The sequence below is a fragment of the Haematobia irritans genome, chromosome 1 (assembly GCF_050003625.1).
Source record: "Haematobia irritans isolate KBUSLIRL chromosome 1, ASM5000362v1, whole genome shotgun sequence".
NCBI lineage: Eukaryota > Metazoa > Arthropoda > Insecta > Diptera > Muscidae > Haematobia > Haematobia irritans.
Window position 1 is genome coordinate 135,479,375 of NC_134397.1, and position 19,581 is coordinate 135,498,955.

The following is a 19,581-nucleotide window of genomic DNA, read 5'->3' on the forward strand; positions in this document are numbered from 1 at the left end:
GACATTTAAAAAAAACAGCATGTGTTTTCGCCGTGAGAGCAGCATTTTATGTATATGTGGACATGTGTTTTGTTTATCATTTTGGCATTATGGGCACAATTTTTTTCTTGGTTCGTTAAAAGGAATCAGGGGTCTTCATAAAAATAACGAAAGGGCACTATACTCTTTTTACAGTTGGAACAGTGAAATGAAATAAGGAGGAAATAGTGAAAAATTACACAGTAAAATGTATAAAAACAAAGTTTAGTTCCTCCTTATTAATAAGTAGTCCACGAGGAGTTGACGGACACCTTCAAATATAAAAGCGAGCATTAAGTTCGAGTTTTGCAGCTAAAACAATTTAAAAATTTATTTTCTTTAAAATGAATTATTAAAGAAGAATAAAAGGCATTTTAGAGCGATGGTGTTAAAGGCTAGTAAAAAAACTGTTCACGCCTAAATAAATTTATGTTTATATTATAAAATTATATATGTATGTTTATACTCGACTCCATATTCTTCTTTTGTTAGAGTTTTTGAATTCCTTCCAAATTTTAAAGTTTTGTACCAAAAACAGGGTTTTGTTACAAAATTGTTGTTTTTGCAATAAAAAAATAATACGTTATCCAAAAATCAGTCAATTTCGTTTATATCAAGCACTGTTACTGACTATAAATCTTTAATAACCCACATTTCGAAGTTTCATTATAAAAATTTAATATAGTATAAATATAAATGCGTAAATTAAAACAAAACAATGGTGTTCGGTCGGAGCAGGGATTGAACCCACGACCCTTTGCATGCAAGGCAGACATGCTAACCACTGCTCCACGTGGCAAACAAATGTATGTTTCTGTTAAATAATATTATGTTTGCATGGGCTCGTGGGCGCTGCAAACTATGCTATATAAATGTAACTTATAACGATATTTATCTGCTGGTGACTATAACAGCTACGTAGCCCAGTGGATAGTGTGTTGGCTTACAAACTGTATGGTCTTCGGTTCGATTCTCCGTGCAGGCGAAAGGTAAAATTTAAATAATTTATAGAGGTGAATATTTTCTTCAACATTATTTGTATTACAGAAAAAGGTGCCAAGAACTAAAATATTTCGTGGAAGTGAGAATTACGAGTATGTTAGGGAATGAGCACAATCGTCTTTGGGAAAAATTCTTCCAAGCATATAATATTTTTGGGCTCAAAATGCTTCCAAACATATAATATGTTCACATACAACAAATATGTTACTGTTTCGGCAGTATCCAATAATATATGTGCTTCCTGCAAAATATGTTTGGAACATATGTTAAAGAGGCGATTTTTTTGAGGGTGTGTGTAATGAAATTGAAAAGTGACTTTTCTTTTAGTTTATTAACAATTTGTGATGTTGGTATTTCTTTTTTCAAAATTAGTGTAAAATGTTTTTCTCTTGTAACTTAAACCACAGTGGTATTCGTGTAAAAACCCCCAATTCAAAAGATCTTAGTCCCGAGAGTATACAACGATTGAAATTGGTCGAGTGCAATCAACCACTATCGTCATGCCAAAGAATTGATTTTAATGGCCATGCAAAGCGAAGGCAGGGAGGCGAAGTATTGAATCATGTACTTACCATTTAATGTTGAGGCCAGTGTGTCCGCTGTAGAATTTGTGGAATTGCTTAAAGTTGTATTGGCAGCATCACTTGTTGAGTGCCGTGTTAGGAAATCCTGGCGGCGTTGCTCAATTATGGAATTAATTGAATGCTGTTGAAGCAATTCTGTGCCAACGGTGGCCACTGCAGCAGCGGCTGTCATTGTTTCCGGTACAAGGGAGGCGGTGGCGGTGGTGTTTGGGGATCTCATGATGCCTGATGCTGAGTTTGAGAATTCAATGTTGTCTTCGAAATGGAATCATTCGAATTAAGCTGTAATGAAACAATGGAATAGACCACCCATCATTAGGTGAACATTAATTCAAAGAGAATCAGCAAGTGTTGGAATTATTTAAATAATTAAGACAATTAAGATGTGGCAGAATTCTCGATTCCCTCCCTCATCACTTCGTCTATCCCATTTACTTGACAAACTATCAAGGCAACACTTTTCAAATGTCTAGGGAATTTTAATTGATGTTTGTTTCCAGACTTGGAATCCTTTTTCAGACACAGAAATTATTTTTCTATGGATGGAAATGGTTTGAAAACTCTTGTGTGAAGTATACAAAAACACACATCCTTATATGCACATTGTTGTACAGTGGTTGTATATAATTTAATAATATCTAATCAACAAAGTGATACTAAGCTACAAAATGAAATGAATAAACATTTTTGGAAAATTGAAAAAAAAAACAAGTATATACAGCAGTAAGTTCGGCCGGGCCGAATCTTAAATACCCACCACCATGAACCAAATATTAGGGTTTCCTTTGAAATTTCAGGAGGGCTTGAGGACTTTAGGACACATCCCGAAGATAAATTTAAAGATTTCACCTATGAGGACTATATCAGATTCTGGATTTATAAGAACCATTTTTGTTTGAGGTTTAGAGGAATCATTAACATCTCTTGTAAGTGTGCAAGAAAATTATAAAATAACGTCTTGATTTGAAATCTTAAATCTGTAGAAGTAAAATCTGGAAATTTTACATTGAGTTTCAAACAATTTTCATGATCAGTGCGCCTTCTACACCCTCAAGAAGTGAAGTCGGTCTATATGGAGGCATTACCAAATGGACCGATAAAAGCTTAATCCGATACACGTTTTTGTGAGCCTAAAATACCAGAATATTTACAATTTCAGGCATATCAGATAAAAACTACGGTTTCTAGAAACCCAAGGAGTTAAATCGGGAGATCGTTCTTATGGGGGCTATACTAAAATATGGACCGATACGCACCATTTTCGGCACACCTCTTTGCGACCCGAAAATACCTCTAGATTTCCAATTTCAGGCAAATACGATAAAAACTTCGGATTCTAGAAGCCCAAGAAGTAAAATTGGGAAATCGGTCTATATGGGGGCTATACCCAAATATGGATCGATACTCACCATTTTCGGCACACCTCTTTATGGTCCTAAAATACCTCTAGATTTCCAATTTCAGACAAATTGGATAAAAACTACGGTTTCCCAAGACCCCAAATCGGGAGATCGGTCTATATGGGGGCTATCCCAAAATATGGATCGATACTCACAATTTTTGGCACACGTATTTGTGGTCCTACAATACCTCTAGATTTCCAATTTCAGGTAAATTGAATAAAAACTGCGGTTTCTATAAGCCCAAGAAGTAAAATCGGGAGATCGGTCTATATGGGGGCTATACCAAAATATGGACCGATACTCACAATTTTTGGCACACATATTTGTGGTCCTACAATACCTCTAGATTTCCAATTTCAGATAAATTGAATAAAAACTGCGGTTTCTATAAGCCCAAGAAGTAAAATCGGGAGATCGGTCTATATGGGGGCTATACCAAAATATGGACCGATACTCACAATTTTTGGCACACGTATTTGTGGTCCTACAATACCTCTAGATTTCCAATTTCAGGTAAATTGAATAAAAACTTCGTTTTCTATAAGCCCAAGAAGTAAAATCGGGAGATCGGTCTATATGGGGGCTATACCAAAATATGGACCGATACTCACAATTTTTGGCACACGTATTTGTGGTCCTACAATACCTCTAGATTTCAAATTTCAGGTAAATTGAATAAAAACAGCGGTTTCTATAAGCCCAAGAAGTAAAATCGTGAGATCGGTCTATATGGGGGCTATACCAAAACGTGGACCGATACTCACCATTTTTGGCACATCTCTTTATGGTCATAAAATACCTCCAGATTTCAAATTTCAGGCAAATTGGATAAAAACTACGATTTCTATAAGCCCAAGACCCAAATCGGGAGGTCGGTTTATATGGGGACTATATCAAAACCTGGACCGATATAGCCCATCTTCGAACTTGACCTGCCTGCAGACAAAAGACGAGCTTGTGCAAAATTTCAGCACGATTGCTTCATTATTGAAGTCTGTAGCGTGATTACAACAGACAGACAGACAGACAGACGGACAGACGGACATCGTTATATCGTCTTAGAATTTCTCCCTGATCAAGAATATATATACTTTATATAGTCGGAAATCGATATTTCGATGCGTTACAAACGGAATGACAAACTTATTATACCCCCGTCACCATTCTATGGTGGTGGGTATAAAAATAAGTAAAAGCAGAGTTAAATTCAGCTCGGCCGAAGCTTAAATACCCAACACCATGGAAATGCAGAGAAATTCTATTAACCTTGAGTTTTTATACCCTGCGCCACACTGTGGAACAGGGTATTATAAGTTAGTGCATATGTTTGCAACACCCAGAAGGAGACAAGATTGACACATTGTGTCTTTGGCAAAAATGCCCAGGGTGGGCTCCTGAGTCGATATAGCCATGTCCGTCTGTCCGTGAACACATTTTTGTAATAAAAGTCTAGGTCGCAGTTTTAGTCCAATCGACTTCAAATTTGGCACAAGTATGTGTTTTGGCTCAGAATAGATCCCTATTGATTTTGGAAGAAATCAGTTCAGATTTAGATATAGCTCCCATATATATATTTCGCCCGATATGGACTTATATGGCCCCAGAAGCCAGAGCTTTACCCTAATTTGCTTCAAATTTTGCACAAGAAGAACAATTAGTACTAAACAATTATATTCAAGTGTGCCAAATTTTATTGAAATCGGTTCAGATTTAGATATAGCTCCCATATATATCTCTCGCCCGATATGGACGAATACGGTCCCAGAAGCCAGAGTTTTGCCCCAATTTGGTTGAAATTTTGCACTAGGAGTACAATTAGTACTATAGTCAAGTGTGCCAAATTTTATTGAAATCGGTTTAGATTTAGATATAGCTCCCAAATATATCGTTCGCCCGAGTTACACTCATATGACCACAGAGGCCAATTTTTTGCTCCGATTTAGTTGACATTTTTCACAGGGAGTACAATTAGCATTGTAGCTGTGCGTGCCAAATTTGGTTGAAATCGGTTCAAATTTAGATATATCTCCCATATATAGCTTTCGCCCGATTTACACTCATATGACCACAGAGGCCAATTTTTAACTCCGATTTAGATGAAATTTTGCACTGGGAGTAGAATTAGCATTGTAGCTATGCCTGCCAAATTTGGTTGAAATCAGTTCAGATTTAGATATATCTCCCATATATAGCTTTCGCCCGATTTACACTCATATGACCACAGAGGCCAATTTTTAACTCCGATTTAGTTGAAATTTTGCACAGGGAGTAGAATTAGCATTGTAGCTATGCGTGCCAAATTTGGTTGACATCGGTTCAGATTTAGATATAGCTCCCATATATATGTTTTTCAGATTTTGACAAAAATGGTCAAAATACCAACATTTTCCTTGTAAAATCGCCACTGCTTAGTCGAAAAGTTGTAAAAATGACTCTAATTTTCCTAAACTTGTAATACATATATATCGAGCGATAAATCATAAATAAACTTTTGTGACGTTTCTTTAAAATTGCTTCAGATTTAAATGTTTCCCATATTTTTTTACTAGCATTGTGTTCCACCCCAGTGCATTAGTCGACTTAAATTTTGAGTCTATAGATTTTGTAGAAGTCTATCGAATTCTGTCCAGATCGAGTGATATTTAAATGTATGTATTTGGGATAAACCTTTGTATATAGGACCCAACGCATTTGACGGATTTGATATGGTATCGAAAATTTAGATCTACAAAGTGGTGCAGGGTATAATATAGTCGGCACCGCCCGACTTTAGATTTTCTTTGCTTTTTTTATTATTGAAAAATTCCCCTCGATTTTTTTTATATACTGCCATATTGTTGCCAAATACTATATAATATCCCATCCCAAAGCGTCGCCAAAAAAAGTAGTGGAAATGTTCTTTATGGATCCGGAAGTGGTGCAAAATTGGCGCAGAAGCCATGAATTTAACACAGACTTGTCATAGGACGGATGTCCACCATTTCAAATGCCGTTGCACTGAATTTGCAGCACTTCTTAAGGTGTAATCTGAATTCAGTGTTTTGGATGTAAATTAGAAAATTTTGCAATAATTTGCTAAATAAATAATTTTTATATTTTTTATGATTTTAAAGCATGTCTGAAACGTTTGTCTGAAACGTTTGAAATCAAATATTTTCAAAAATTGGCAATTTTTCTCGAATGGATTTAGCATTTTTTTTTTCGAAAAAATTTAATAATTTGTACCATTTTATTACTCCTTATTCTGTTTTTAACCTATTTGAAACCAAAAAATTTTGAGGTATTCTAGGAGGTGTGCCGAATTATTGTATATCGCTACAGTTTTTGATATAGCCCCCTTATAAACCGGGGTCTAGATTCTAGAACTACAGTTAGATGTGCTGAATACTGTGTGTATCCTTCCATGTTTTGGTATAGCCTCCATTTCACCGAACTCCCGATTTAACTCCTAGAGTTTCTAGAAATTGTAGTTTTTATCCAAATTGAAAATAACTGGCATTTTAGACCCATAACAAAGTGTATATGATTCAGTTTTATCGGTCCATTTGATAAGGCCTCCATATAGACCGATTTCACTTATTGATGGTATAGAAGGCACACTGATCATGAAAATTGCTTGAAACTGAATGCAAAATTTCCAGATTTTACTTCTCGTAGTCATTTAAATAATTGGGATGAAAATCCACATAGATTTTAAATCAAGGCGTTTTCATAATTTTCTTACACACTTACAAGAGATGTTGAGGATTCCTCTAAATCTCAAACAAAAAATGGTTCTTATAAATTCAGAATCTGATCTAGTCTTCATAGGTAAAATCTTTACATTTATCTGTGGGAAGCTTACTTGTTGAAGTGATCTGCTTTGGAAAATATCTGTTATCAAACCCCCCTGAAATTTTCAAAGGAAACTACACCCTCAAAAAAAATCGCTTCTCTAACATATGTTCCAAACATATTTTGCAGGAATCACATATATTATTGGATACTGCCGAAACATTAATATGTTTGTTTTATGTGAACATATTATATGTTTGGAAGCATTTTGAGCCCAAAAATATTATATGCTTGGAAGAATTTTCCCCAAAGAAAATTGTGCTCATTCCCTCATATAATTTTCACTTCCACGAAATTTTTTAGTTCTTGGCACCTTTTTGTGTAATACAAATAATGTTGAAGAAATTATTCAATTTTTTTAATTTTTTAAATTTTACCTTTCTCCTGGACGGAGGACCATACAGTTTGTAAGCCGACACACTATTCACTGGGCTACGTAGCTGTTATGGTCTCCTGTAGACAATTATCGTTATAAGTTAATATAGCATAGTTTGCAGCGACCACGACCCCATACAAACATAACATTATTTAACAGAAACATACATTTGTTGGCCACGTGGAGCAGTGGTTAGCATGTCTGCCTTGCATGCAAAGGGTCGTGGGATCAATCCCTGCTCCAACCGAACACCATTTTTTTTTAATTTACACATTTGTACTTAATTTTTACCTTTAAGGCCGGTATTAAGTTGGCATTATCACTCTAAAATGGAAATGTTTTGCCTTTTACTTTTCTTTAATAATTCATTTTAAAGAAAAAAAAAACTTTTTCAATTGTTTTAGCTGTAAAACTCGAACTTAATGTCCGCTTTTCTACTTGAAGGTGTCCGTCAACTCCTCTTGGTTTATTCTCTTGGTTCCGAATGTCTATTCTCTTTACTCCGAATACTCATTCTAATATTCAAATTAAATAATATTTAGACTTAAGCATATTAAATTTTTGGCCTTATCATAAAACAGTTTTCCGAAACAACATACAAGCGGTTTCACAGAAATTGCTCTCTTTTGATTCTCTCGCTGTGTTATGTTGATATCTTTCGTCAACCCTCCCGGTTTACATCTCTATTTCTTTCTCTATACTCTCTCTCTCTGTCGCTCTCTAAATAAAATATCACAACATATATATGTCTACTCGAAATTTGTAAATTTATATATGTTTACATTCACACATATTATTTTTATGAAACATTCATGCCCCAAACATAATATATTCTAACATATTAGCATATGTGTCCCAAACATTTAGTGTTAGTTTAGGAACATTAAATGTTTGCACTTAAATATATTGTGTTTAAAAATTGTGCCCGAAACACATTTTGTTTATATCGGAACATATGAAAAACATATTTTTCTAACAGTGTAGTATATTTGATTCATGCACTCAAAAAAAAGTGAACTACCTATTTCACTAAAGCCAATTTAACTTTATTTTAGTTCATGGAATTATTATGTTTGGAAAAATTTTCCTTTACTCCAATATTTTTTTGCGTACGATAGTTAAATGAACTAAAAAGCAGGAAAAAATTATACACGAATTAAGCATAAAAATTTACTAAATTCGTATTTCTCAAAAAATAGTTCATAATTTCTTTAAATTTGTAAATTTTAATACAAACGCGTCCATCATGAACTTCATATGTCACTAAAGACATTCTTGCAATTTTGAACTCCAATTTTTTCCTTCAAACTACAAAATTTTCTTTAACAAGTGAAAAAAATTAATTATGTCTAATAAATTTTCTTGAATTTGTCGAAAAATATTTACTTAATTTTGTGATATCGACGTGATGCCAGCGTTTGTAGTACTGTTTAGTTAAAATTTTCTAAAATTAACCAAAAGTTTTCTTCCTGGTGGGTTCACTGTTTTTCAGTGTGGTGGTGGGTATTTAAGATTCGGACCGGCCGAACATTTTTGTACTTTAAGAAATTTCAATTAAAACTTAATTGGATCAATTAATTTCGTGATTGAAGACAAAAAATATTTTTTTTGCACAGTATTTTCGTCGCTCACCCGACTGTTGCATTGGTCCACATCGCTTATTGTGTCTCCATTCATCCAACTCGGACCTCGTTGCCTTTATTGGCTTTGCGTTCTCTAAGTTCACTCCGCTGTGGTTCGTTTGCTTCTAAGTTTTCGGCATGACCCTGTACCCATGTGATGAAGATCCAGTTGTATTTCGAGTATTGATCATTCCAATACGGTTCTTGATCGAACCGTAATGGCTGCTATTGCCTTCTGGCAGTCTCGTTTTATTTCCGGGTCATTTAACACATTTCCTTATGACACGTCCTTCTGCCTGCAGGATTGTGCTGTGGTCCGGTAATCGGAATAGGATGTCGGTGTCTGGCTTCTCCACATATACACCCAGTAGGCAACCACCATGGTGCAATGGTTAGCATGCCCGCCTTGCATACACAAGGTCGTGGGTTTGATCACTGCCTCGACCGAAAACCAAAAAGTTTTTCAGCGGTGGTTTATCCCACCTCAGTAATGCTGGTGACACCTCTGAGTGTTTCAGAGCTTCTTTAAGTGATCCTGAAATATCGGGCCGCCTTCTAACCCATCTTTGAACCATCTGTGTAGCAGTTATCTCCCTCTGATATCTGTTCTGGGGTCCCATTCTCCTAGGACTATCTTAATAACGTCAGAATGTCACACTCGATCTGAATTAAATCGAAACGTAGTCTTGACGATGAGACTTATATAACCATCCGGGTATATCTGGAGTTTAGAAGAAATACGTTTGATGGGAAAAATTATGGTCTGAATCCAAAGATGCCACTTCAGACGACAGCCACTCAGGTGTAATGATTAGTGAACCCTGCATGCACTAAAAGGGTCATAGTGAACCCTGCATGCACTAAAAGGGTCATTGGTTTAATCGCAGTTTCTCATTCGCACTCAGCTATAGAAATGGAGATTCCTACCATTGAGTTTAATATAGGCTCAGTTCAGTAAATGTGGATTTGTTAGTTTGGTGCGTTTGTAACAAAAGACAACCGATTTCTATAACCTACCCTAAGGAAAATAACTCCAATTAAATATGTGACGAGATTCATAAGTTTCAATAACAAAAAAATTTTCTCAAATCCAAAATATTGACTTACATTTCTATTAAAAATTATCAAACATTTTTAGCTTTCCCAAAATGCTGTGATTTCTTTTATTTTTTCACAAAAATATGCTTTGGAAATTATTATACTCCTGGTAAATTGGGTCAAGCCTATTTTCATAAAAAGAAATAACTGTTTCAACCGGAAGTTTGTCAACAACCAAAGATTTCTGCCACTTTGGGCCCAAGATAGAAACAGAAACAAGCAAACGAAAATTACACCCAAGACACACATATCAACAAAACTATGGCATGAACAATCAGAAGCATCAGCCGTAACAGCAGCAATGGCACAGGAGTAGTAGAAGTAGCTGGGAAAACTTGAAAATGAAATGAAGCACTTGAATAAAAACGTTTTGGCGCGCAATTAAAAGAGCATCAAGTGTCAGATAAAGTGGCAGAAAAGTACTCTTAACAAAATGCCAAATTAGTACAAATATTGTTATCAGCTCCCACACAACTACTACGACCACCAGAGAAGTAGTGTGGGGGGGGGGGGTTAGGTTAGGTTAGGCCACCTCTTTTTGGGGGGTGGGTGTATGCCAAGGAAACCTTCTTCTGTAGGCAGTCGTCCTTTTGTGTTTTTGCTTTCCCACTACTGACTGACTGCACACAGGAACACTTAAAAAGAGTTTGAAATACAAAACACAATTAAACACAAATGACGTAGTACGACAACGACAACGATAACGCCAGCGACGAGGACAACGGTAAATATGACTGAAAAGGGAAGACTTTGCCTTGTGATTTTTGTTTTTTGTTTTTCGCTTTTTTTTTTTTGCCTTTTTTCACAACTCATTATGGAAGATTAACGACGATGAAGAGCAAACGGGCTATAAAATGACAACAACAACAACAACATGCAAGACTATAACGATTCACAAATACATACACACACACACTTATATCTAAACATGTATATGTAATAGGGATATCGTTGAAGATATTCAACTCGGAGGTAAGTGAAGAGATTTTTTGCATATCATATTTCCTTAACCGTTTGGTAATGTCCAACACACCCTCAAAAAAAAAAAAACAACAAGTATATACGGCCGTAATTTCGGCCAGGCCGAAGATTATGTACCCCCCACCATGGAGTACGTAGAAACTTCTTCTAAAGACTGTCATCCAAAATCGAATTACTTGGGTTGCGGTAACACTTGCCGATGGCAAGGTCTCTTAAAACCTCCTAACACCGTCTTCTAAATTGTAAGTTAGTCCATACGTGGTACATATTAAACGAAAAAAAGGCCGATGAAATACGCATAAAATTCAGTTTGACAAAATTTTCTCTAGAAATAAATGTTTAACAACATTTTCTATAGAAATACAATTTTGACAATATTTTCTATAGAAATAAAAGTTTGACAAAATTGTCCATAGAAATAAAATGTTGACAAAATTTTCTATAGAAATAACATTTTGACAAAATTTTCTATAAAAATAAAATTTTGAAAAAATTTTCTATAGAAATAACATTTAGACAAAATTTTCTATAAAAATAAAATTTTGGCAAAATGTTTTATAGAAATAAAATTTTGGCAAAATTTTCTTTAGAAATAAAATTTTGACAAAATTTTCTGTAGAAATAAAATGTTGACAAAATTTTCTACAGAAATAACATTTTGACAAAATTTTCTATAAAAATACAATTTTGACAATATTTTCTATAGAAATAAAATTTTGACAAAATTTTCCATAGAAATAAAATTTTAAAAAAAAAAATCTATAGAAATAAAATTTTGACAACATTTTCAATAGAAATAAAATTTTGACAAAATTTTCTATAGAAATAACATTTTGACAAAATTTTCTATAAAAATAAATTTTTGGCAAAATGTTTTATAGAAATAAAATTTTGGCAAAATTTTCTTTAGAAATAAAATTTTGACAAAATTTTCTATAGAAATAACATTTTGACAAAATTTTCTATAAAAATAAAATTTTGAAAAAATTTTCTATAGTAATAAAAGTTTCTATAGAAATAAAATTTTGGTAGATTATTTTTAGCTCAAGTGGCAACCATGATTATGAACCGATATGGACCAATTTTTGTGTGATTGGGGATCGGCTTTATATAACTATAGACCGATATTGACCAATCTTTGCACGGTAGTTAGAGACCATATACTAACACCACGTATCAAATTTCAACCGAATCGGATGAATTTTGCTCCTCCAAGAGGTTCCGTAGGTCAAACCTAGGGCTACATATAATTATGGACCGATATGGACCAATTTTCGCATGGTGGTTACAGACCATATACTAACACCACGCACCAAATCCGGATCGGATGAAATTTACTTCTCTAAGAGGCTCCGCAACCCAAATCTGGGGGTCGGTTTATATGGGGGCTATACGTAAAAGTGGTCCAATGTGGTCCATTTGTAATACCGTCCGACCTACATAAATAACAACTACTTATGCCAAGTTTCAAGTCGATAGCTTGTTTCGTTCGGTTAGCGAAGTTTCAGTTAGCGTGATTTCAACAGACGGACTGACGGACATAAGAATTTCACCACGACCCACTACTTTATGGGGTCTTAGAGCAATATTTCGATGTTTTACAAACGGAATGACAAAGTTAATATACCCCCCATCCTATGGTGGAGAGTATAAAAAAAAACGACACCTAAGGAAGGACCAAATTCGGGCGGGCCGACCACCACTTTGTATATCCACATTTTCGATACCATATCAAATCTGTCAAATGTGTTGGTGCTATATATAAAGGTTTTTATTCCCATATGTATATATTTAAATCTGACTTTTTGGCCGAAATAAGAAAAACATATATATGACAGATATATCTAAATCTGAACCGATTTCAACCAAATTTGGCATTACAATGTTAATTCTACTCCCTTTGCAAAATTTCACTTAAATCGGATTGCAACATTAACTTCTGTGGTCAAATGAGTGTAAATCGGACGAAAGCTATATATGGGAGTTATATTTAAATCTGAACCGAAATTTAGCACACTTGACGATAGTATTAATTGTACTCCTTGTGCAAAATTTCAAGCAAATCAGGGTAAAACTCTGGGTTCTGGGGCCATATAAGTCCATATTGAGCGAAATATATCGGGGCTATATCTAAATCTGAACCGATTTCTTCCAAAATCAATGGAGTTCTATTACGACCCAAAACAGAAACTTGTGTCAAATTTGAAGTCGATTGTACTGAAACTGCGATCTGGACTTCGATTACAAAAATGTGTTCGCAGACAGACGGACGGACAGACGGACATGGCTATATCGACTAAGGGATCGATCCTGAGCAATATTGCGAAAGACACCATGTTTATATCTCGTCTCCTTCTGGGTGTTGCAAACATATGCACTAACTTATAATACCCTGTTCCACAGTGTGGCGCATGGTAAAGGGTGATTTGTTAAGAGCTTGATAACTTTTTAAAAAAAAAAAAACGCATAAAATTTGCAAAATCTCATCGGTTCTTTATTTGAAACGTTAGATTGGTCCATGACATTTACTTTTTGAAGATAATTTCATTTAAATGTTGACCGCGGCTGCGTCTTAGGTGGTCCATTCGGAAAGTCCAATTTTGGGCAACTTTTTCGAGCATTTCGGCCGGAATAGCCCGAATTTCTTCGGAAATGTTGTCTTCCAAAGCTGGAATAGTTGCTGGCTTATTTCTGTAGACTTTAGACTTGACGTAGCCCCACAAAAAATAGTCTAAAGGCGTCAAATCGCATGATCTTGGTGGCCAACTTACCGGTCCATTTCTTGAGATGAATTGTTCTCCGAAGTTTTCCCTCAAAATGGCCATAGAATCGCGAGCTGTGTGGCATGTAGCGCCATCTTGTTGAAACCACATGTCAACCAAGTTCAGTTCTTCCATTTTTGGCAACAAAAAGTTTGTTAGCATCGAACGATAGCGATCGCCATTCACCGTAACGTTGCGTCCAACAGCATCTTTGAAAAAATACGGTCCAATGATTCCACCAGCGTACAAACCACACCAAACAGTGCATTTTTCGGGATGCATGGGCAGTTCTTGAACGGCTTCTGGTTGCTCTTCACTCCAAATGCGGCAATTTTGCTTATTTACGTAGCCATTCAACCAGAAATGAGCCTCATCGCTGAACAAAATTTGTCGATAAAAAAGCGGATTTTCTGCCAACTTTTCTAGGGCCCATTCACTGAAAATTCGACGTTGTGGCTCGTTAGTAAGTCTATTCATGATGAAATGTCAAAGCATACTGAGCATCTTTCTTTTTGACACCATGTCTGAAATCCCACGTGATCTGTCAAATACTAATGCATGAAAATCCTAACCTCAAAAGAATCACCCTTTACTAGCACAATGTACCAAATTTCAACCGAATCGGATGAATTTTGCTCCTCCAAGAGGCTCCGGACGTCAAATCTAGGGATCGATTTATATGGGGGCTATATATAATTATGGACCGATATGGACCAATTTTTGCATGGTTGTTAGAGACCATATACGTACACCACGTACCAAATTTTAACCGAATCGGATGAATTTTGCTCCTCCAAGAGGCTCCGGACGTCAAATCTGGGGATCGATTTATTTGGGGTCTATATATAATTATAGGCCAATATAGACCAATTTTTGCATGGTATTCTAGAGACCATATACGTACACCACGTACCAAATTTCAACCGGATCGGATGAATTTTGCTCCTCCAAGAGGCTCCGGAGGTCAAATCTGGGGATCGGTTTATATGGGGTCTATATATAATTATGGACCGATATGGACCAATTTTTTCATGGTTGTTAGAGACCATATAAGTACACCACGTACCAATTTTCAACCGGATCGGATGAAGTTTGCTCCTCTAAGAGGATCCGCAAGCCAAATCAAGGCGTCGGTTTATATGGGAGCTATACGTAAAAGTGATCCGATATGGCCCATTTGCAATACCATTCGACCTACATCAATAAGAACTACTTATGCCAAGTTTCAAGTCGATAGCTTGCTTTGTTCGGAAGTTAGCATGATTTCAACAGACGGACGGACATGCTTATAGCGACTCAGAATTTTACCACGACCCAGAATATATATACTTTATGGGGTCTTAGAGCAATTTCGATGTGTTACAAACGGAATGACAAAGTTAATATACCACCATCCTATGGTGGAGGGTATACAAGTTGTGCTCGTAATGCCAAAACAAAATACATGTCCACACATACATAAAATGCTGCTATCAAGGCCAAAACATGCGAGTATGCTGTTTTTTTTTAATGTCTATTCTCTTGGTTCTGAATGTTTATTCTCTTTACTCCGAATACTCATTTTAATATTCAAATTAAATAATATTTAGACTTAAGCATATCAAGTTTTTGGCGAAGCCTTATTGACATGCCAAGCATATAGCCAAAAAAATGAACTCATACAACAGTTTTCCAAAACAACGTACAAGTACACTGAAAAAAAACATGCCCGGTTCCAAAGATTTTGTCTTTACTTTAACAATTTTGGTATTGATTCCGAGCCAAAGAAGCGGAGAATTCAAGTAAGGATACTTTTAAGACACAATTCTCTTTTAAATTTGGGTTTTGTGTACTTGCTTTTAGGAAGCAAATTTTAATTTTTAATTTTTTTAGCTTTTTGGTTTAATATGCTATCAAAGTTCTTTCAAAACGAGTTAACGACAACTTTATTTTCCAAATTCTGACTCGACTTCCAGTAGAAATTATGCTATGTTTCAAGTAAAAAACGTCTTTAAAATAAAGTGTTGAAAAACATGTCCTATTTTTGAACGATTTTTTGCATTGTAATCAAGGTAAAATGAGACATCAAATTTAAGGACAATTTCTTTAATTTTAAAGAACTTTTCTGAATTACTAAAGTCTAGTTGACCTTACCCCAAAAAAATTTTCTTTCATGTTATGATACCCATTTTTAAGTCAAATCACTTAATTATAAGGACAAAACGACTTCATTGAAAAGTTTACCGACTTTTGGACCAGGAAAAAAACTTTATATCAGTGAGATGTGTCTTCTATGCTAAGCAAAATTTGCATTCGTATTTTAAGGACCTAAAATCGTTGGCCTTACGACAATATTTTTTTCAGTGTAGTTTCACAGAAATTGCTCTCTTTTGATTCTCTCGCTGTGTTATGTTGATATCTTTCATCAACCCTCCCGGTTTCCATCTCAATTTCTTTCTCTACAGTCTTTCTCTCTCTCTGTCGCTCTCTAAATAAAATATCATAACATATATATGTTTATTCGAAATTTGTAAATTTATATATGTATACATTCTCTCATATTATTTTTACGAAACATTCATGTCGCAAACATAATATATTCTAACATATTAACATATGTGTCCCAAACATTTAATGCTAGTTTAGGAACTTTACAATTATGCACTTAAATATATTGTGTTTAAAAAGTTCTGCCCGAAACACATTTTGTTTATATTGGAACATATGTGCATGTGTGTAAAGGCCATTGGCCCAATACCGAACAGCTAAATATTGAGCAGTGAATTAAATTAATTAAATTGAGCAGTGAATTAAATTAGTTAATTGAATTATTTATTGAATCATTAAAAAAACATGAATTAAATTTGAAATCAATTAATTTTTTAATCAAGTATTTTTTTGTTTTGATGCCCAACTAAAAATGTGATTTTCGTGATTGAAGACATTTCAATTAAAAACTTAATTGGATGAATTAATTTGGTGATTGAATCAGAAAGAAGTTAAATTCTACACACAAAATAATATTATAATTTTTGAACTAACAACAACAGTTCAACAAAATGTTTGCTGATATAACAAAATTGGTTGCTACACTGAAAAAAATATTGTCGTGAGGTCAAAGATTTCATGTCTTTAAAATACGAATACAAATTTTGCTTAGCATAGAAGACGCATTTCTCTAAAATAAAGTTATTTTCCTTGTCAAAAGTCGATAAACTTTTCAATGAAGTCATATTGTCCTTATAATTAAGTGATTTGACTTAAAAATGGGTATCTTAACATGAAAGAAAAAATTTATATGCTAAGGTCAACTTGACTTTACTAATTCAGAAAAATTCTTTAAATTTAATGAAATTGTCTTTAAATTTGTTGTCTTTTTGCATCTTGACTACAAAGCAAAAAATCGTTCAAATATAGGACATGTTTTTCAACACTTTATTTTAAAGAAGTTTTTTGCTTCAAACATAGCATAATTTCTACTGGAAGTCGAGTCCTAATTTGGAAAATAAAGTTGCCGTTAACTCGTTTTTAAAGGACTTTGATAGCATATGAAGAAAAAAAGCTGAGAAAGCGAAAAATTAAAATTTGCTTTCTAGAAGCAAGTACACAAAACCTAAATTTAAAATAGAATTGTGTCTTAAAAGTATCCTTACTTGTATTCGGCATTTTCGTCGATGTTGAGGCATGAACGGGGTAACCCTATGATTTTTGTTGCTTGGTATTGTCGATGCACTTTTTAGCATCAGTAACGATGTGATCCAAAGAACCTTTTCTTTTGAGCAGCTGTGAAAAATCGCCTTTCATTGTGACTTGGCTTCAACTCAATGGGTATCTAATTTCCTTGCATTTGAATTATACCCAAAAGTTTCAATGGATAGGCGTGTAACTTCGAAAGATGTTGTTCCCAGAAATACTTTTTCAAAATAAAATCCCCACTTCTCAAACACAAATTACACATCCTGAAAATCAAAATTACAAATACTGAAAATGCAATCTATGGAATGAGGCGGACAATGCCATCTGTTGTTAATCACGCTTCCAATACATATGTCCTACCCAAAATGGGCATCCCTAACATGTATTTTTCTTAGGGATACAACGAATAACCGGATTGTAAGGGGGCCTACATCACAATCTTCATTAACAACAGCAACAATAACAACAACGGGGGACAAGAAAAATTAACAAGGAGCAAATTACGGGCAACAAGTTGAAAAGGAAAACATTCGTAACGAGCCGCAAAATATTTTCAACCAAAAAAAAAAAACACTTTTCCGTTTTGCCATTTCATAGCACGTCCATCTAACAAGCACTACCCACTTTGCACCCACTATCTGAACTTCCCCATACAATCCATTTCGAACCCTTTACGTACAATCACTCAAGTCATTCAGTCACTCAGCCGTTGTATTGAAAAGAAAAGCTGCAAATAGTTCGACAATTACAAATCCTTTCAAATAGGATGCTCTTGTGCCTGGAATAGAAACGAAAAAGTAGACTGACAAAATCAGCCAAAAGCACAAAACGAATATGTCCAACCAATATTGGGGAGAATACCAGAAAACATTCCATTCAATTTATTCACAATAAAAAAATGGGAAAATCTCTTGTACGAAAAGTACTCATTCAATTGACACGTACACGATTTAAAGGTGATGGAGGAAGCGGTTACAAGATACAAAGGATATCGTATGGCATGCTACAGTGAATTTAGTTCAAATAAATTTAGGAAATGAAACGAACCTAACTAGGGAAGAGTTTACCACAATAAACGTTTGCACCTACTGACTTGAAATTGAACCATAGACCAAGGAAGGTATAGACATCGAAAGTGAATTCACAGCGCTGTAGTTTGTCTGCACACCGTAGAGGGCTCTTTATACCCTGCTCCACACTGTGGAACAGGGTATTATAAGTTAGTGCAAATGTTTGCAACACCCAGAAAGAGACGAGATAGACACATGGTGTCTTTGGCAAAAATGCTCAGGGTGGGTTCCTGAGTCGATATAGCGATGTCCGTCTGTCCGTGAACACATTTTTGTAATCAAAGTCTAGGTCGCAGTTTTAGTCCAATCGACTTCAAATTTGGCACAAGTATGTGTTTTGGCTCAGAATAGATCCCTATTGATTTTAGAAGAAATCGGTTCAGAGTTAGATATAGCTCTCATATATATATTTCGCCCGATATGGACTTATATGGCCACAGAAGCAAGAGTTTTACCCTAATTTGCTTAAAATTTTGCACAAGAAGAACAATTAGTACCAGGGCTGTGGAGTCGAGCCAATTTTGCTCGACTCCGACTCCGACTCCAGCATTTTTCATCAGCTCGACTCCGACTCCGACTCCGGAGTCGACTCCGGGTAATATAACTAAATCTCATTTTAATACCACAAATTTGTAGTTCTATTGTGGGGGTGCCGTAAGTGGATCGATATAAAGTATCGTATTTATTTATGTGTGCAAAAAAAGGTCTTAATTTCAATTTAGATGCCAATTGAACTCTATATTTAAAATTTAGGGCAATGTTTAATAAATAAAATAATGATATAAATACCCTTCATAATATGAGAAGATACCAACAGTATATGTATTTGTGGACCAAAATTGTTGATACTATCTCAAATCCTTTAAATTTGTTGCGAACTATATGCATGAATTTGAATCTGAATCTATTTAGGCAAAATTGTATATACTTCTACAAAATCTATGTACTTAAAATTTAAAACTAACGTTATGGGACGTAACACAATTTTAACAAAAAATAAAAATGCAAGGAAAGTCTAAAGTCGGGCGGGCCGATTATAATATACTCTGCACAACTTTGTATTTAGATCTACATTTTGATAAAATCTCAAATCAGACTTCTACAAAATCTCGGGCAATATTTGGGAAATATTTATAATTGTTTAGACAATTTCGCA

The 19,581-nt window shown here is 34.9% G+C and overlaps 1 protein-coding gene across 2 annotated transcripts in view; it reads right to left on the reverse strand.

Moving 5' to 3' along the window:
* orb (polyadenylation element binding protein orb) overlaps positions 1 to 19,581 on the reverse strand; it is a 332,586-nt gene that overhangs the window by 70,739 nt on the left and 242,266 nt on the right. For both annotated transcript variants that reach the window (XM_075291719.1, XM_075291720.1), the window contains one exon: positions 1,593 to 1,886. In XM_075291719.1, coding sequence (XP_075147834.1) covers positions 1,593 to 1,824 — 232 coding nt within the window. In that variant the 5' untranslated portion in view covers positions 1,825 to 1,886. The remainder of the gene's footprint in view (positions 1 to 1,592; positions 1,887 to 19,581) is intronic.